Genomic DNA, 20,447 nt, shown 5'->3' on the forward strand with positions numbered 1-20,447 from the left:
GGTTCACTGCAAAAAGGAAAGATCTAGCCAAGATGCTCTGGTGCCCGACGCAGCTTTTCCTGCGTGTCCAGCTTTGCTTTGCTGTCCAGAGACACAGGCCTGTCAGTTGTTTCCTGTGCAGCTGCAGTCCAGCTCCTGTCCCTTCAACATAATGAGCCTTTCTCCAGGGAACAGAGTCTCTAGCAGAGAGCACAGGAGACCTGGCTGGGGAGGTGAATTTGCCTATCAAGCTCTTTTGTGTTTGTGTTTGTGTGTGCGTGCGGATGCGTGTGTGGGTGTGTGCACATTATGTGCTGTACTTGCAAGTATTTTATCTTTGTGCATTCACTCCAAGCCCATTAAACAAAAAGGACAAATGTCATTACTCCGAAGTTATGATGTCTTCAATGTCCACAACATTAATCTTGGCGCTTCGGGAAAGTCTTTTTCTGACATGCTGGCCGCTACATGCCAGCCCTCCTCCCTGAGCGCGGCGGTAAACGTCAGTGTGCCACGTGGTGAGTGGAGACACGCAGCAGAAGGTGAGCCTTAATTGCTCGGTTAGTGTGCCAGCGCTCCTCCCCTCCCCTCCTCCCCTCCCCTCATTAGCGACGTTGTACGAGAGACATCCCGGTCGCCCGCCCACCGCCCCGCTTTAGGGAGTGTTTCGATACCGAGATGCGGACGGACGTCTCCCTGCTTGTCTTTGTGCCCCGCGGCCGGCCTGCGGTTTCCCACCTTGTGGGTGGCGCTGTGTGTGTTTATGTGTGTTTGTGTGTGTCTCTGTGTGTGTGACCGAACCGTTCCCGGTCCCTTCCGCCCGGCCTGGACGGAGGCCAGGCCAAGCCGTGTCTCCTTCCAAAACCCAAAAACGGATCATACCCACTGCCAAACGCACACACCGTGATCAAGGTCAGAACATTTTAGGGGATTTTCGGAAAATCCCTGCAAAACCGGTAGAGGTCACGCTGAAGTATTCTACACACCGTCACACAGACTTACTGCTTTAGTTACTGAGTTACTCCGGTGAAGTGAAGCAGATTGTCTCATAGAGGGAGGGAGGGCCATGAGGATGTCCTAGATACAAGGCACAAGTGTGTGAGGTAATTCCCCACTGATCAACGTGTGTGTGTGTGTGTGTGTGTGTGTGTGTGTGTGTGTGTGTGTGTGTGTGTGTGTGTGTGTGTGTGTGTGTGTGTGTGTGTGTGTGTGTGTGTGTGTGGTGGGTATTCTCTTCTGGCACACAGACCCCCTCATTCTTTCAGTCTGGTAACGCACACACCAACCACACCCTCCCTATGGAGATCTGTCAACAGTGAGCGATGTCCACGCTTTTATGTGGGTCAGGCATTGATTTAATTGTTCGCCCTGGAGTATCTCTGTAGCCGTGTTGTTAATCTGACTTTTATCCTTGACGTGTTGAGTGCCTGTTAACTGTACGATGCCACCATGTTTGGTCCTGTGATTTTAATTCTAATTATGTATAAATCCTTTCAGGAAACATTTTATTCATGCACTCTGCTTTCTGTTTTTTTTCTGTTTTTCTAATTCAGACATCAGCGAGAAGAGTGAGCTGAAGACCTTCTTCGAGAGTAACTGTTCTCAGATCTATTTTATCTTCTATGAAAATTTCATTACACTGGAAAGCAACTTAAAGCAAAAAGGTGAGGACCGTGGCACTCACCCCCGTTTGCAAATCTTTCAAACGTATTGGCATCCAAATAATGATAATCTTCTCAACAAATACTACGACAATAACACTCTCGCATTCAGACGAGTTTCAAGTTCCCCACATCCAATCTGTGGTCCACTTCATAAAAAACGTCTCATGTGATGCAATCGCTGCAGGCCAGTCGGCAAAACATAAATTAATACTGCTCTGTGCAGGTAACCCACTGGATTTGTGTTTTGTTTTAACCACCAGAGAACCCATGTGGGTCCCTCTGTTAAAATAACGAGTTGGGGAGCCCCAGGTTTTATAGACTCCATTATCAAACTGATTTATAAGCCACCGCGGGCTGCAGACGCACTGTGGGGAATTGTCCTTTGCATTGTTTTGTTCTATAATATCATTTCACTTGGCTCATTTTGAGCACTGTTTGGTAGTCATCATATAGCTATTTAGGCGACATTAAGGGATTTGATTAATTTTCCAATTAAGCAAAAGTGAGCTCATGAGCGAATGGACAGTTATGAAGTCATTTTCTAATTAATTGCAAGTTATTCGTCTGCTCCAAAGCTGGAATGACACACAATTGATGTATCATCATAGTGGTCATTACTTTGTTTAAGTAATTATGGAAATGGATGTACACACTGTGGCAATGCAAGTAATTAATTTGGGTATAGAAGCTTGAATGTTAGAATGTTTTTGTCATGTTTGCACTTCAACATTTCTTTGTCACAAACAACCTTTTTTTCTCTTTCAGGGAACAAATCTCAAAGGGAAGAGCTGGACTCCATCCTCTTTATTTTTGAAGTAAGTCTATTTATTTGTTTATATTCAGTGCTGATGGCTGTCTATCCCCCCTGTTTCCAGTTGCCGAGGCCCTACCTTGTTTACTGAGCTGATGGGCGGGGCTACAGTTTCCATGACACCCCATGAAGAAGTCAAGCTACTTCCTGAAATTACCACAAATAGCCTAGTAACCAATTGGAGGTGGAATTAATGAGAGCGAAAACAATTTCCTCTGATGAAGTGTTTTCCATCCTGTGTGTGTGTGTGTGTGTGTGTGTGTGTGTGTGTGTGTGTGTGTGTGTGTGTGTGTGTGTGTGTGTGTGTGTGTGTGTGTGTGTGTGTGTGTGTGTGTGTGTGTGTGTGTGTATTCCATAGTATATTTGCCATTCCCATGTGTTTATTGCAAAGTGTGTTTCCGTGTGTAAGCTATGCATGGTTGCCCTAACATCCAGGCGTGCTCTCTTCTGTAGGTTAAAGTCCTCTCCTCCCCTAGCTTGTTTTCCCACCTGACAGTGAGGGAGTCTCCTGTTTCCAATACAAACAGCCCGCTCTCCAGTTACATTTGCCCAGGGCGGGGCCTTGGAGGATGACAGACAGGGGATAGACCTTGGTTCCTTTCACACCCAGTGAGGCAGCTTGGCTCGAACCCGGTCCGTAAAGGGTCTTCTTTTTCCCAGGGCGGGACAGGGGAATATGATACTGGGGGGGTCTGGGAGTATTGTGCAGCATGCTCTATGGTCTGTCAGACTGTCAGACTGTCTCTCCGTGGAATCAATTCAGTGTTAAAGCCGTGTCTGGCCGCGTGCCATTATTAGCAGTGACGCTAATGGACCAGTTATGTAGGCCTAATGCATTCTGGTTTCTTTCTAACATTGTTACATAATGTACCAATGCTGTGAGTTACATTGCCATAAGAGCACTATGCACTAGATGTAAGTAGTTTTAGTTTGCCTGATACAAAATGTAAGCATGCATATAATTACCTTTGGTTCAACTGATGGTTCAGTCAAATTGTGTGGGGAATCATTTTTTTCTACTCTTCCCTACTGCAAAATCTGCACAACTTTGACAGTATATTATCATCTACACCTTTTTCCTTTAAAAAATAGTACATGGCTCCCTGTCTGTCCTATGTTAAATTGTTATTATTGATATCGTCAGTCCATCTTTTAATTTGTGCCGTCTAATAACAAAATATTTTAAGAACTTTTCAAATGTATATCACTCACAAAAAGACAGTTTTTCCCTCTGAGAAAGACCTTCTACCTGTGTGTTTTGTGTGTGTTTGTGTGGAGCCTTCCCGCGTCTGACTTCTCCTCAGCCTTCCCCTGAGGCATCAAATAGGGCAGTCATCCCGCCTCCACGCCATCCGTACAAGATGCCCACTATCAGACCTATGTAGTAGAGAGTCCAGATTCACTTGTCTCCCCCCTGCCTTTCGGGGGGGTTCATGTTTTCAAAAAGGAAACCATTACCGAAAGCCGCTTAGCCACATCGCCGTGTGCCTTTTGTGGCCGTGTCCTGCGACGGCGGCCGCTATACGCTGCGGCTAGGAGATAAGCTCACGGCGTGTACGGGACTGATACCCTGTCTGCTCTGATCCTCACCGCCTGTGACATTCTGTCAAGACGCCGCGTTCGATTGCACACACTGGATCACCACCGCCGCCCCGTCGTGGGGGAAAACCATTTTCATGCGTTATTTTGCACGTGCACAATAACACTTACGCACGCTGCAATTGTTTGAAGTCACGTTTTCACCGAGGGTGGTTTTGGGGAGAAAGTTATGTCGCGTACCGCTGCGTTAACACAGATTCCGCAGCTGCTATTTTTTCATTCACTTCCAACTTTTCAACCGGTTTGTTGCCCCATGTTCCCACGACAACGCCATGCCAATCAGAACAATGAGCACCAGTCTCCGTGTTCCGGGGGTTGGTGTGCAGATGAGGTCGCGAATAGAGACGGACCCCCGCAGGAAGCGGTCCAGTTGGAAGCCCCGTGCCTTCCGACACTCCCCCCGCCCCATACAGCCGTAGTCTGAGAACAACCCCCACCATCCCCCTCATCCCTCTCATCCACAGCCTCAACATGTGAACACATGGGGAGATGTTCTCTCCGTCGTCTCTACGGTATGAGGTAATCGTCTCGGTTACCGCGACTCCTTGTCTGCGTGACATGGGGGTCTCTCCGTAAGCTCTTTGGGGGTCTTATTTATTCCCCCTTGCCCCATAATGCGACATGTGACCCCCTTTTTCTCTATGGGTCGCACATCCAACCCACTGACCCCCATTATAAACAACACTGTAGTGGTGTGGGTGTGTGTCTGGGGGGGGGGGTATTCTTTTGTTCCTCCCCCTAAACTGTGGTGTGTTGTGGTGTCCCCGCCCCCCACCTCATCGCCAGTCCGGGCTCTCTTTGTGTCTGGTACCACGGAGGCACCCACAGCGTCGGCTGGTGACGCAGCACTGGGGAGAGGAGCCGCTGCAAGTGCCTCTGGGAGAATGCCACGGCAGTGCGACTCCCCGACCCTCCGAGCCGTCTTTGTTGTCTCTTTGTTTCAGTTTTTGGCTCTCTCCCCCTGACACACATGGGGGGCACTAGCTGGTTTTCTAATGCCTCGTGTGTTTTTCTTTTTTAGATATCGTTTTTTCGTAGGCTTCTGGCTGCGGCAGCTGCCACGGTAAATTTTTTGTGCATCCTCCGAGCAGTTGACTCACTGACCCAAATCACCCGGCTTATGAGGCCGTATTGTTTTTTGACCGAGAGATTAGGACTCATCTGATCACATTTGAGCTTGAAAGAGGCGTCTTCTGTTTAAACGTCCCGCCAGTGGTTTTGTTTTACTCATCCATCCACCTGCCAAGCCCACAGGCTGATGGATACCTCGATGTGCTCCTTTAGGCAAGAATATAAAGACAAATCCCTTTCATGTGAATAGCCCACTTTCTAGTGTATCTGAAATCTGAACGTGGCCTATTTTGTGTATCGTGGATTGTTTACTCTTGTGACGTGATCGTCTTTTTTCCCACAAAGTACTGTACGCTCGATAAACCAGGAAGGGATGCTTGAATCGTCAGCTTATCTGTTATGCTACTGCTGCTTTGGCTTTTGTATCTAAAGCTACCTCATGAAAAAGTTCCTTTGCGCAAGTGAGGATTTTCAGCACCCCTAAACAGCACACTCGCTCCAATCAGTGACTATGAATAATATATGGCTGTCGCTCTACAGTCCCTGCATCAAATTGATGTCAAGGCACGTTATATCAAATTGACCCTGTATAACCGCCCCTCCTAAACTTGATTACCATTGCAAATCGGGGTAGAGCGATGTGGAAGAAGCAGCTTTCACTTTCGTTTTGTAGGAGTGAATCTCACACACTGGCCGTGATATTCTAGGGTAGGTAGGGAAAACTTGGTTGGTATGGACTCAGGGCCCTGGTCCGAGCGGAGGCCTCCCTCGTTCACACAGACAACGTTTTGATCTGCTTTGAGTGCCTGGCTCCCAGCTCTGGACAGATGTTGACGCCGGACAGACGATGAGAGAGGTCCGTAGCGCTGTGACCCAGCAACCTTCGTCTGAAAGGGTACCCGTCAGCTCGCTTCCCCAGAGAGTCGCGTCTAGCTCCAGGATGTGACCTGACTGTGACCTTCGCCATTTATCAACCCTGACTCAGTGTTTTGAATTCCAGACCACTAAGTCATCAAGTCTAGCAATCTGGGGTATATTTTTATCCACCCAAATCCTGTTTCCTGATCATGCGGACTGATTGCGAGCAGAACCATTTTGAATTTGTTATTTTGTACCGAGCATCATTGCTTGAGCCGACCACAATATAGGCGGGAAGTAACTACAGGGAAGCATTGAGTGAAAGCGCTTCAGACCGTTCCACGCTTTGTCAAGGAGGTCCTAACCACAACAGTGTGTTGACAAAACAAACCTCTTTCAAGTACTCTGCCTGATATCGGACCTCTGTAATGCTCGAAAAGGCCATGTTGTTGGTGTTGTTTCTTTGAACCCGATGCTGGTGTTTTCTCAACATCTAAACAATGAAAGGCATTGTGCATGTGAACGACTCTGTTATCCCCAACACACACAGGAGAGTTTGTGGTAGGTACCCTCCCCAACACCCTGAGGGTCTGCTCTTTTGATAGGAGAAGGCCGGTGTCCTGGGGAACACTCTGGGATGAGGTGAAGCCAGATAAACTCTGATGATGACGGTGAGAGATAACTCAGCCCACATTATTGTGCAGAGCCAGTGCTCTAGCCAGGATCCTCCGTGGCAGCCACGCGATTGGCTGTGATAGATGTTTGTTTTAAACGGCGGCACAGAGAACCCACCTCCCTATGCAAATGAACCAAGTAGGTCATCAATAATAGAACGCCAACCTGTATCATGGCCAGCCATCAGCTATCTCGTCTCTGGCTCTTTGTCTGGCTTCTCCCTTGGCTAATGGCCCCAGACACCTCCCACCTGGACCCCTCCCTCACCTTCCCATGGAGCGCACTTCCTGGTGAGAGTGACTGAAGCCATCCTCCTAATGGACACATAAAGCCTCCATATTTCAAGCAGAAAGAGCGAACAAGCATTAGTCTTGGATGAGGTTTCTTTATCCCCCCTATAACGTCCAGATTGCTGCTGACAGATCAGGAGATTGACTTTAAGCTATATTCAAAATTCTATATTTATAGACAATAAGAAAATCTCAAACTCTGATTGCATTTATATAAATCCTAATGCTTTGCTAACGATTTAAAGTCAGTGCAGTTCCCTTGTCTGAAACTGGTCATGGTCTGAGGCTGCTCCTACCTCCTCACCCTGGTGCTGCATTTGTGCTACTTGGCCCCTGCCGCTATTGTTGTATTGATGAGCAACCTGGTTACGTTGCACTCTGCTGCCACCTGCTGGGCCCAAAAGAAAAATAAACATTTCTTTATTCCCTCAATCAAGGCACTGTTAAGCTTGGTTCTAGTTATTGCTAAAGCCTGTAAGGAGTTTTTTTTATTTACGTTAGAACTATAACTCTAGTCTAAGCTTTGTATTTTGAGGGAACAGGGGAGCTGTGCTGCCTTGCCTTTTCAGAATGTTTTGCCACATCCAGGCTAGCAAAGTCATTTGGTTAATATGTAAATAACAGCACCTAGTTTACCCCCGCCATGCCCTTATGTAACACAGATATGTTTTTTTACCAACAATATATAGTATTCAGTCTCTCGTCTTCCTTTCAGCTCACTTGATAGGCTTAGATGAAAGACTTGGAAAGAGTTGGAAAAACACATTGACAAACATGCCCGTCTGGCAATGTGCTAATGTTCATGGTCGCTTACATTTTCATTTAATCCAAGACATGGCTTGCGGTATTGAACATACACAGTTGTAAGCATGATTGTGTTACGCCTTTCTGCACATCTCAACCTCCTGTACATGCCATACAACGAATGCCAAAGGTTATTGTAGACTATCATTATCCTGTGTTCCATATCTTAATATGGTCTAAGTCTCCGAGCTTTGCCTCATCGCTTGTACACACAGAGCTCATCCCCATCGCTCCATCTCATACTCCAACACACCACGCTGGCTATAAGTTTCCCCAAAGCGCCTGTACTGCACACCACCGGCTGCAGTTGGGGGGGGGGGGGGGGGGGGAAACACTCTTGCGGACCCCCTCCGGAGAGGAGCGTATTCTATGCCATGTCCAGGCGGTGCGGCCTGAAATCTAAGCGCGGATCATGTAAATTGTGGCGAGGCCCGTGAGCGCGCCACAGTAATGCCTCCATCTCTATGCTGGGAGTACTGCTCCAGATTAGAGCACAGCCTCCAGCCCGCCTGTACCCCCACACACACACACACACACACACACACACACACACACACACACACACACACACACACACACACACACACACACACACACTGGACTCACATCAGCCGGTAAATTCCCCCTTTGTCACAGTGGCCGTTGCTTCCCCACGGGGGGCCTGCCTGAGCCAGCTTCCCCTGCTCATTCACGGCCCTCCCCACCCCTTGGCTGTGTGAGGAGAGCGACAGAATATGTCATTGTGTGTGTAATCACACACACACACACACCCGTACAGGTTTACATACAGACACGCACACACATATGCGTACACACACAGGCAGACATACAGGGATAAGGCTTAGGCAGGCTTCCCTGGTGTGTTTCCACCAAGGATAACGGCTCTGCGTTTCCAAGAATAGAGACAGAGAGTGAGGGGGAGAGAGCGAGCGCGAGAGAGAGGGTACACGATGCAGACTGTAAGCGGAGGTGAGATAATCCCAGGCAGGGATCAATGTCGAGGTGCAGCAGCACGCCTGCACACGCGCGTGTTATCACGTCCTCTGGATCACAGAGGAGACCACCGGGACGCGCAGACACCCTCCACCCATCCTCCAGCCACCCCTTGTCCTCCCGTCCCCTCCACTTCTCCAGTGGTACGTCTCCCTCGTTCCTCGGGGCTGTTGAGAGCGACAGGGGTTTGCACTCCATGGACGGAGTGGAGGGAGTCCGGGGAGAGCGAGGAGGTTGTTGACAAACCGGAGCTTCAGGTTGTAGTGAAAATATAAGCACTGGATCATAGCGGTGTGAATGTCATTTCATTCCCCATTTCATTCCCTATTCAAATAACACTGATGATAACAATGAAATAATTGTAGCAGTATAATAGAGGCTTGATTTATTATGACAACGATCAAGGGACAGCCTTTGAATGGGAATGGAACGACTGAAAAGGAATTCAAGCCTGAAGGTCAAAACATTTCGTAAACCGCTGCGCCCTCGCACAGCTCTGAGGATATGCACCGCCATCCCTTCTCTCTCTCTCTCTCTCTCTCTCTATCTCTCCCTCTTCTCGCTTCCCCTCCAAAGCTCTCAAACGTCTTTGGTGGCGAGATGTCATTCCTTCAAGCTGTCCAGCAATCATCTCAACCTCCAGCCCGTGATTTCTACGCTCTGGCTCTCTCTCCTCTCTCTCCCCCCTCAGCGAGCGAGGCCTCAGTAGTTGTCAGACGGCTAACAGCCGAAAAGGGGTCTCCGGCTGGGGTAGTTTTAATCAACGCAGCCGCCAGACACCGCGCCGACCTGGAGCAGCGAGGGACGAGGCTTGACCCCTCGCCCTTTGCAATCACAAAGTCTCATTAGGTCGGGCGATTACGGCGCCTCCGAGTGGCGCGCCAAATGGGGCATCAACCGCTCGGCACAAAGCAGAGGACGAGGAAGGAGGAAATCAACCATTAACCGCCCACGCCCGTGCACAGCCACAACCACTCTGCATCACCGCTGTGTTGACACACACACACACACACACACCATAACATTAAACCTACACCATCCGTATCCCCCTCCTCCTTCATCCCTCTCTCATCTCTCCAGAGGAACTCATTCTCTGCTTAACTGCAGGCCGCCGAGAGGCCCCGGGGCCGCTCTAATTGAGTTGGGGGCGCATTAGTTTGGCCACGCGATGACATTTGTCACCGATGTCCCCGCGCCGCTGATGACCAGACCAGTCTATGCTTTGCAGGTTGTCGTCTGCTCGCCACTTGTTTCCCCATTAGGGCTGATCTGTGAGTGATGATCTATCGATTCCCCTCCTATGCACTCCCGCAGGATTTCTCTAGCGGTGTTGTGTCCACAGTTGGATTGGGAACAGAGGCTAGAGTTGTGTTTGTTGTTCGAGTCCACAGAGCTTTATTGGAGCACTGAGAAACGTGATCTAATGCTACATTTGTGTAGTAAATGTTGTTTATTTAACATTACACGCCTCATTTTTCCAACTTTTTTTTTTTTTTCCTTTCGACAGAAAATCCTGCAACTTCTACCAGAGAAGATCTACAGCCGATGGCAGTTCCACAGTATAGGTATGTGTGATGAGAAGGTTCCCAGCATTTACAATTTAATGAGCCTGGTCATGAGAGTTGGCTGAGCAGTGTTGTTGCCACACAGCTGTACATTAAGATAGAACAGAACCTGTTGCTGCTTTCCTTATGTAAGCATAACCTCTTGTTGTAATATGAAAGAAAAGGAACCAAACAAAAAAAAAACAGCCAAGCCTAAGCCATTCTTATTAAGGGGAAAATAATTAGTCTTGGAGTGGGATGTAGATGAAAAAATGCAAATGAACACTTCATTTGAAATGCAAATAAGTAATGAAATTATGCCGGCACGGTTGCAGCGCCACGCCGGCAGGAAAGACCCTTCGCCAAAGTGATAACCTCAATTATAACGGCTCTGTTTGACAGACATTTTGCAGCTAAATGGTCCTTGTTTGGGTGGATGCTATCGACTGATCCTCACCCCGGGCTCGCCACTGCAGATATAGAGGCTTACCACCTCCTCCAAAAAAAGAAAGAGCAACGAATACACCGACACCTCTTTCACCTGTTTCCCCGCTTCTCGAGTCGGGGAAACGCCGGCCCCCCAAGTTCCCTCTTCACTCTTTTCTTTTTAACCCCCCCACCCCACACCCAACAATTTCCGACACTGGCGGACGGGTTGAGAGAGAGAGAGAGAGAGAGAGAGAGAGAGAGACCGACCGTTGTCCTTAATACTAGACTAAGACAAGGCTTGCTTGAGTTTGAAGTGAAGTCCGAAAAAATAAACTCTTCCTCTCCAACGTGCCACTTGGAAGGCTCCGGAACACCAGGGGCCCCGGTCGCTTAGCGCAGACCATTACCGGCCCAGGAATCTTTGGTCTGCGTCCACGTGCCCATCTCTTCCAATCTGTTCTCCCTGAGCCCAGGACTAGCAAAGCAATTGGTTTTGCACTCTTTGTTCTGAACAACGTGGAGAACATCATTGATTTAACCTGATGAGTCGGGGACCAGTTCCTACACCTACATCCACCTTTACTCTCACACACACACGCACGCACGCACACACACGGAGATACACACATGTGCACACATCCACACACGCACACGCACACAGAGATACACATATGTGCACACATCCACACACGCACACACACACAGAGATACACACATGTGCACACATCCACACACGTATGCACACACACGCATGCACGCACAGTGGCTCGCGCACACACGTACACACACATATACACACACACAGAGATACACGCACACATGTACACACACCCACACATCCACACAGGCACAACCAGGTACACACCTGCGCACACGCACCCACAGATAGACACACGCCCATACAGACACACATCATTTGGCAATAATCAAGCACATGTCTCATTTGATTGCAGCGGAGGCCGATTAGCTTCATAAATGCGTCCAATTGATTTCTATCAGGAAAACAAGCGACACGCACACACATACTCCCTCTCTCTCACACACGCACACACACGCACACATACACACACACTGTTGCACAATTACTCCCTTCCCTGTTGATGAGTTGCGCGTGGTGGTAAAATAAACCCAAAATGTTCAACAATTGTAGCTTCTGTTTTTCCAGCGTTAGGTAGAATTATCCATTTAGAACGCCTTCGACAACAAAACACAACAAAGCCCAACGTATTTATTCACCGTGTTCCTTTCTCTTTGTTTCCACCCAGGTTCTATTCTGAAAAAGCTTTTGCACACTGGAAACTCATTCAAGGTAAATCCCCGACCCTATTCACTTCCAACTTCCCTTTTTTGTCGTTGCCGTCCAGACCAAGTGACGCACGCGTGTACACTCACGGGTGACAACGTGGTTCCGTTGGCAACCGACAGTCATACCTCCTCCCCCCCCCGCCCTCTCTCTGTCCAGATCCGTGGCGAGGGGATCCGTCTCTTCCTGCTGTGGCTGCAGGCCCTGAGGGACAACTGTGCCGAGGAGCAGCTGCTGGTGTTCGCCTGCCTGGTGCCCGGGTTCCCTGCCGTGCCCTCCACCAGGGGGCCCTGCACCCTGGACACCATCATCTACAACCCCTTCTCCAGCCCCCCCGACGGTCAGACAGGCACCCTCTCTATTCCATGGCCCCCACCCCCCTACCCGGTTAATAGGTCCAAATAAAACACATTCAAACATTAAAACACGTTATAACTCTGATACAGAGGGAAACAAATGCTTGACCAGTACACTTTACCACTGGCAGGTAAATACATGTACATTTTGGACCCCTATGCAAAGAGCTAGGAGGTGGGGATATATATATCTATATCGATAAAGATATATATGACAATCTGTAATGTTGCTTATCGTCTAGGTCCAGGATATTTTTTATCCAAGTGCGTCGGAGCTTGAATGATGTTTTCTTCCCGGACTCTAATGCTCCATTACATATTGACGTAACGTCTATTTTGAGTGGGACAGTCTTGGGACAGATATACCTGATGGATAAGAACGATGAGTCCTTCTGGGGGCTTGGTCATCATATCTATTGATTCTTTCTATTTTTTGAGATCTGCGCAAAACAGTCAATGATTTAAAAAGCCTATATGCTTTTAGTGTAGTTGTGGACGTCAATGACATTGTGGATGTCACAGACACAAATACTGGATTCTGTCACCGCGTCTCAGCCATACGTAAACATATCCATCTTAGCATCTCTTTTAGTCAAGGAAAGTGTAACCGAAAAAAGAAACGGGGTTTGGCTGATTGATTCATGTCAGGTGTTTATTTATTTTATTTTATTTAACCTTTCTTTAACCAGGAAAAGGTCCCATTGAGTTACAATAACTCTTCTCCCAGGGACTCCTGGCCAAGACAGGCGGCAAAAAGTTTCAGAATACACAAAAGACAAGACAAGGCCACACACTACACCACAAAAGACACACTACACACAGCCATAGAATGCTAGACATTTCACTTAATATCAAGCTATGATATAACAAGCTAATACAAACAGACTGCTAAAAAGGCATCAGGTTCAAAAATAGTTGCATTGTTCAGTCAGGGTTGATTTTAAAAGGTTTTTAAAAGTATTGAGAGGTGGGAGTGATTCTCGATTCAAGGTGGCTTGAAGTTCATTTGTTTGGTGCATATGATAAAAAAGCTGTTCTTGTTGATGGTGTGGTTAATAGTATTTTTTCTGATTACCTAGTCCTGTAAACACTATTATGGTAAGAAAGCAAATTTGAAATGTAGAGGGGTAATTTACCCATAAGTGCTTTAGCAATAAAGTGTGTGTGTGTGTGTGTGTGTGTGTGTGTGTGTGTGTGTGTGTGTGTGTGTGTGCAGCCAAGGTGGTCCCTGAAGAGATCACCCCGTTGGTCCCCGCCCTGGCTGGGGAGAAGGTGGCCGACGACCAGACCTGCCACGTCCTGCAGACCCTCCTCAAGTTCATGGTGACGCAGGTGAGGCCACACGGCAACAACAAGCATCAAAAGCACAAACTCAATACGTCTTCCCACTTACACAATACATACGTTTCTCCAGATATCAGGTATCGTCAGATGTAGCTGTAAAATATAACCTTTCCATCGAGAGTGTTGTGTTGATGTTTGTGGCGATGCCTCTCTTCCAGGCTTCCAGCTTGGAATGGAAGAACAAAGACACCCAAGACACAGGCTTCAGGTTTCTCTTCAGCCTGTTCAAGAAGTACTACCTACCACACCTCTTCCCCTCCTTCACCAAACTCACCAACCTCTACAAGCCTCTGTTGGGTAAGGCCCAGCCAGAGCTGCAGGGCGTTTTCAATGAGCTGTGTTGCTGGATTGTACATTTGTATGCAGTATGTCAAGAAAATCACTTTGTTTTCTTGTGAGTACATATTATTGAACTGGATGACCTCCGAGGAATACTGTGGAGCAACGTGATATAAAAGAGTCACAGCTGTCATGTAAAGACATCCAGTCTGACCATTTATTAATATCACAAATTATTAATCACGCTAATCCGGGACATTTAATAATAAAGAATAGTTAGGTTTGATGGTATATTGTATGTCGTGAGCTGCATTAGCAGCTGATTTCTAGCACAAAAATATATAATTATGTTTGTCCTCCAGATCTGCCTTGACATGAATAAAGGTCCTATGCTTTTTCTGTGATCTATTGTTATAGTACAATTCAATGAATAACTCCCCCGTCTCTCTCTCTCTCTCTCTCTCTGTCTCCCTCTCACTCTCCCCCGTCTCTCTCTCTCTCTCTCTCCACCCCTTTTCTGTCTCTCTCTGTCTTTCTCTCTCCCTGTCTCTCTCTCTCCCTCTTCCTTTCCCTCACTCTCCCTCTCCCCCCCCCCCTTGTCTCCCCACCTGTCCCTCTCTCTCTTCCCCCACTGTCTCTCCCCCTGTCTCCCTCCCTCCCTGTCTCTGCAGACCTCCCCCACCACAGACCAAAGCCCCTGTACGTGCCGGTGACGCGCAACAACGAGAGCACCTTCTGCACCCGGGACCAGTACCTGGCGCCGCGCGTGGCCTTCATCACCTGGCTGGTCACCTTCTTCCTGGAGAAGAAGTACGTCAGCTCCGCCGCCACCGTGCCCAGTGCCAAGAACGGCACCGAGGTCATCCCCAAACTCATCCAGGTAAATGGGGGGGGTGGGGGCCCCGGCCGGTGCCGCAGAGCTGCTACTGTTTTAGATTGAAAGGGTTACCTTGACGTCTGCAAGTGAACTGTGCACTCCCGTGACGTCTGAAAACAGTGGGCCAGCAGAGAGCAGAGCATTGCGACCTTGCAGCAAAATGTAGACTGTGAATCCATGGCCATGCGTCAACGTAACAAACAGCACACAATGTTTTTTATTTGCATTACCTGAACCTCATATTTCCTCATCCTCAATAGTCTTTTTCTCCACAATGTTGTCGGATGAAAGTAATAGTTATTAGTTATTATTGTCATTGTTATAATTAATTGCATAATATATAACTGATTTTAATTGTGTATGTTACTGCCCGTATCGTCCGGTTCTCAGGTAGCAGAATGGATCTTAGGCCACGTATTGCGTTAGTAAGCGTGAGGGCCTGTCTGTGTGAATATAACCCCCAGCAGGCTGTCCTCTAAACACGCTGCTCCTCTGCACCCAGACTGTGACTGCAGGCAGTAGCAGCCAGGAGAAGGAGCGGGAGAGGGACAAGGAGAAGGGGGCAGGGGCCGGTGGAGGAGGAGGAGGAGGCGGAGGAGGAGAGGGGGAGCCCAACGGCCCCTCGGGGGAGCCGGAGAAGAGCCACTCCAACAGCAGCACGCTGTCGGACCGGCGGGCCAGCGACTCCAGCCTGTGTAGCATCGAGGAGGAGCAGCGCTACGTGTACGAGATGGTGCACGCCATTCTGCTCTCCACCCGCGACAACGTCAACTTTGTCAACGAGGTCTTCCACCAGGTAGTGGATCCAACCGAAGGTCCAGAATATCTGTAAAATGCAGATAAAAATAAGGAGAAGCCTTGAATTTATTTAGTTTTTTAGTATTATTATATAAAATAACATTATGTTTACGTTCAATTTTGATCAAATATGTTGCCTGGCTTTTACTTGGGCAGTGTCGCCCTCTAGTGGGCATTCAGGAGAACAACCTGTTATTTGGGCAGTATTCAATCCCTAAACAACTCGCATACTTGTGTGAAAATGTTAGCAGAGCTCCCTTTCAGAACGAGAAGGATTTCAATTGAAAACGGCCATGTTACCGCCTATTGCAATCTCACCCCCCTCACGTCCACATGAGCCGTGACGATGTCTCTGTCGCCTCCGGCTGCAGGCGTTCCTGCTGCCGTCGTGCGAGGCGTCGGCCACCCGGAAGGTGATCAAGGTGTACAGGAAGTGGATCCTGCAGGAGAAGCCCAGCTTCATGACGGAGCCGGACAAGAGCAGCCAGGAGGACGAGGCGGACGCAGTCCCCCAGCCGGCCCCCGTCAGAGAGACCCCCACCGCCTTTCCACCGGTCAGAACACAGAGACACACACACATGCGCGCGCACACTAGAAACGCACACGTCCACCGCCGGTGACGCGGTAAGGAGGGTGTGGGTGGATGCGAGTGCATGGCCGTGGAAATATGGTGATGCTAGTTTTCGCTCGGTGAACATATGGTATGCAAATGAACCTTACGGTACTGTAGCGTCTGTAAAGGACACCCACTAACAATACCATGAGGGTCTGGTATTTGAAGTCTAATTATGCAGAGTGTTCACATGCACACGATTAAACGAATCGCATTGTAGCTAAGGCGATATTGTGATTATGTTGTAGTATGTCGTGTTAGACTGTAATTGCATTAAACGCACAGTGTGTAACGTGGTCTAGTGTTTTGCCTCTGGCTGTGTACAAGGAGAGTGCACAGCTTAAATGGCAATTAATTTCTCAGTATACCTTCGCTGACACGTATGTTTGACTCACACAAAAACACATCACCATCGGTTTGCTCGTGCTGCCACTAAGGGTTACTCATCGTATGAATCAAATGTTAAATATTTACAAAATATTTGTTAATATGCAACTAATAATTGATGGGCATATTTACATTGTAAAACCTTATTTTTGTATCATTAACAGAACACAAATCACACAAGACATTGCAAATATTTGAAGGTTTCCACGTCTTATGCAATGCTTGTTAGATTCTCATCCATCCTGATAGCAGCAGATACATCTTGACAATTCGTAAATTGAATAAGCAGCCTTTCTCCTCCATCCCTCTAATGCAGAGCTGAGAAACCACAACTCATTACATTGATTGGCTATTGCCTTGTGCTGATGTGTGATGTGTGTGTATGCCGTCCCCCTGACGGATGGATGCTTGTGTTTACCCGGGCAGGTGTCAGAAGTCCCGGGTCACAAGCGTACGTCCAGCTGGGGGAGAACCTACTCCTTCAGCAGCGCCATCAGCCGTGGCTCCATGACGGAGCAGCAGAACCATGACATCAAGGCTGGCGTCCAGTCCACCCTGCAGGTCTGCACCAACCCCTCTCCCACACAGTGTTGAACCCAGTCACTATACATACATCCACACTGCCATTAGAATTCTTTCACAAAAACACGCAGCAATTTTTTCCGTATTGCACTTTAGCTCTTTACAATTTCTTCTTTCTGAACTGGTTGTTGTAAACTGTATGTAGTGTATTTTTGTACTGATGATGGAAGATAAGGTTCTGGACAATACAGTTATCTGATCTATTCTAGGATGCCTGTGAGGTTTGTCAACATGTATCCATTTTTCCGTCTGTTCTTTAATATCCAAGACTGCGTTTGACCTCCTTGACATTTTTCAGTCATTCATAACCCTGATCCCCTCGTGTGTGTGTGTGTGTGTGTGTGTGTGTGTGTGTGTGTGTGTGTGTGTGTGTGTGTGTGTGTGTGTGTGTGTGTGTGTGTGTGTGTGTGTGTGTGTGTGTGTGTGTGTGTGTGTGTGTCTCAGGTGTTTCTGACCAACTCGTCCAACGTCTTCCTCCTGGAGCCCTGCCAGGACGTGGCCAAGCTGCTGGACAACCAGGTGGAGGTGTGCAAGGGCGTGCTCAGCATCTACCGTCACATGATCATGGAGCACACCATGAACACGCAGACATGGTCAGCACTCGCCCTCTCACCAGCACGCACTCAAAACGGTTCTGCAGAGGGGATCTGATGCTTTGTGACTCCTCCGCTTCCCTTGTGTTGTTGAAGGAGATGGGAACCCCAGCCCCTCTTGTACATTAGCTTGCATTGTAGAGGGCTCCCTCTACAGGTTAAACACCTGCTATTGCATGCGTTACAACTGATTGGCAGAGAGGGTTGCCCGGTAACCTGCTGATTCAAGCGCTGATGGGACACACCTGTCCGCAGCATGTTGAAGCTGAGTAGAAGGGTGTTTACAGGGGAGCTTACAGCTCTGCCCTGGGAGTAAAAAATCTGAAAGCATGTTTTAATGGCGCGATCAGGGGGTTAGGTTCTCCTTTAAGGATGGATTGTATTAGAGTTGGAGGAGAGATATAAAAACCTTAGACAGGATATTATACTACTCACTTCTTCGTGAAAGGACTGCATCTTGAACTTTGAGACATGTGAGATATCATTCAAGATAAATAATACAAATCAGGCAGATATAAGTGCAAGATTGACAGTTCGGGGGCCGGGGGGTGTCACTATGGTATCATTTCATGGGTGTATGTATATTCAGGTCATTGAATTATGTGTTTCTACACACAATGTGGCGGGGACGAAGTGCGTATTTGAGTATCCAATATTTTTAAATTTAGACAAACTTTGCCCCCTCCACTTCTTGCATGACTCTCTCTTCTTGTGTTCTCTCATGTGGTACAGAAGAAATCTGATTTCCCATTATGAAAGCTGTGAGTCTTGCGTAATGAAGTAATTTAATTATGTGTGTGTGTGTGTGTGTGTGTGTGTGTGTGTGTGTGTGTGTGTGTGTGTGTGTGTGTGTGTGTGTGTGTGTGTGTGTGTGTGTGTGTGTGTGTGTGTGTGTGTGGTTGTGTGTGACCGTATGTTTCTGAATATGTGGCTGTGTGTGTGTGACTATGTTTCTGAATATGTGTGTGTGTGTGTGTGTGTGTGTGTGTGTGAATGTATGTGTGTGTGTGTGTTGCGCAGGGAGCAGATGCTGCAGGTGCTGCTGAGGATTACGGAGGCGGTGATGAAGAGGCCGCAGGAAGACCACCGGAAGGACGCCTTTGCCGAGAGCTTAGCAGCCATACTGTTCAGGGTCAGTCCGCAGCGTCTGCTCTCTCTCCCTCTCCGAGAAACACACTACTTTGTAGTGTGTGCGTATCTGTGTAATAGATGAGAGGATATATATATATAAAAATTCCATGACAATTCTTCTGTTTTGACTTCTGCACTCAATATCCAGCTATTATGTATATATGTGATATGTATCTGTGATACTTACTGTTAATACGGTAATATCCGTGCAGAGAATATAGATGACGGCTGAAAAAGAAAATACAATGACTCTTACAATTTCAGTGGAAAATTTTACTGTTAAAATAATAACCAGTCGTGTTTTAAGACAGATGAGTAACTGGAACTCAACTGATTTCATAAAGAATCTTCTTGGAATGCAAGGTAGCTATTTTTGGTGACGTGGAAAAATATTCCTTTTAAATAACAATCACAAACTGGATGTTAACGTAAATTATGAATATCCAAAAGTCATATGTAAGTAGGGTATTACCTTCTTTGCATTAAAAAAAAACTATTAAGCGCAACGAACATCGGTACCACGGCCTTCCTTTTCACACCACGTCTCCCCCTCCCTGCCGCTCCCCAGACCATCATCGTGGCGTGGGTGCGGGCCAACCTGTGCGTGTTCATCTCGCGGGAGCTGTGGGACGAGCTGCTGGCCGTGCTGTCCTCCCTGACGGCCTGGGACGAGCTGGTGGCCGAGTGGGCGGGCATCATGGACTCCCTGACGGCCGTGCTGGCGCGGTCGGTCTACGGCCTGGACATGGCCGACCTGCCGCTGGACAAGCTCAGCGAGCAGAAGGAGAAGAGGCAGAGAGGGCGAGGTGAGGGGAGGAAGCAGCAGTGCAGTACAGTTTGTCTGCTAGCCCTGTATCCAGCTTATTGGACGGCCGTGGCATGTAACTACGAACAGGACTATGGGATGGGGACTGGGATAAAGGCGCTTTAGATGGACAGGAGCGTATTTCTGTCCTTAGTCAGGTGGAGTCCTTCGTTATTCAACACCATTCAGCCACAGTGTTTACTGGTATCTTTGCACTCGCTCATCCAGATCATGCATGAATGTATCCTCCTGGTTCCAGCTTTCTCTTTCTCCATTGAAATCCAGAATGCAAGACCAGCTATGCATATACGTAGTGTGAATCTCCCTGTCTGAAAGGAACTAAAGGTCTGCATTTACAGTATAAAGTGTTGTTCTAACCTGTGGCCTCTCAAAACGCTTTACAATATTGCCTAACATTCACCTATTCATGCACACATTCACACACCGACGGCGGTGTCAACCATGCCTGGTGACAGCCAGCTCGTCGGGAGCAGCAAGGGTAAGGTTTCTTGCTCAGGGACACCTCGACACTCAGCTAGGAGGAGCCTAGCAACCTTCCGGTTACTAGCCAACACACAGGCTGAATGATTGCTCGAATTCAAACCAAATTCACAAATGTAAAAGAACATGATATGCAAATTGAAAAGGCTGTGGAAAAAAAA

The 20,447-nt window shown here is 48.0% G+C and overlaps 1 protein-coding gene across 2 annotated transcripts in view; it reads left to right on the forward strand.

Moving 5' to 3' along the window:
- The window catches only part of ralgapa2 (Ral GTPase activating protein catalytic subunit alpha 2), a 69,739-nt gene that overhangs the window by 12,825 nt on the left and 36,467 nt on the right, over positions 1-20,447 (forward strand). For both annotated transcript variants that reach the window (XM_084482500.1, XM_084482501.1), the window contains exons 2-15: positions 1,533-1,643; positions 2,409-2,458; positions 10,252-10,309; positions 11,983-12,026; positions 12,180-12,360; positions 13,593-13,708; positions 13,879-14,017; positions 14,671-14,879; positions 15,379-15,672; positions 16,046-16,228; positions 17,101-17,235; positions 17,701-17,849; positions 18,870-18,981; positions 19,549-19,786. In XM_084482500.1, the coding sequence (XP_084338626.1) occupies positions 1,533-1,643; positions 2,409-2,458; positions 10,252-10,309; positions 11,983-12,026; positions 12,180-12,360; positions 13,593-13,708; positions 13,879-14,017; positions 14,671-14,879; positions 15,379-15,672; positions 16,046-16,228; positions 17,101-17,235; positions 17,701-17,849; positions 18,870-18,981; positions 19,549-19,786 (2,019 nt within the window). The remainder of the gene's footprint in view (positions 1-1,532; positions 1,644-2,408; positions 2,459-10,251; positions 10,310-11,982; positions 12,027-12,179; positions 12,361-13,592; positions 13,709-13,878; positions 14,018-14,670; positions 14,880-15,378; positions 15,673-16,045; positions 16,229-17,100; positions 17,236-17,700; positions 17,850-18,869; positions 18,982-19,548; positions 19,787-20,447) is intronic.

Source organism: Micromesistius poutassou, assembly GCF_964030765.1.
Source record: "Micromesistius poutassou genome assembly, chromosome: 17".
Classification (NCBI taxonomy): Eukaryota; Metazoa; Chordata; class Actinopteri; order Gadiformes; family Gadidae; genus Micromesistius; species Micromesistius poutassou.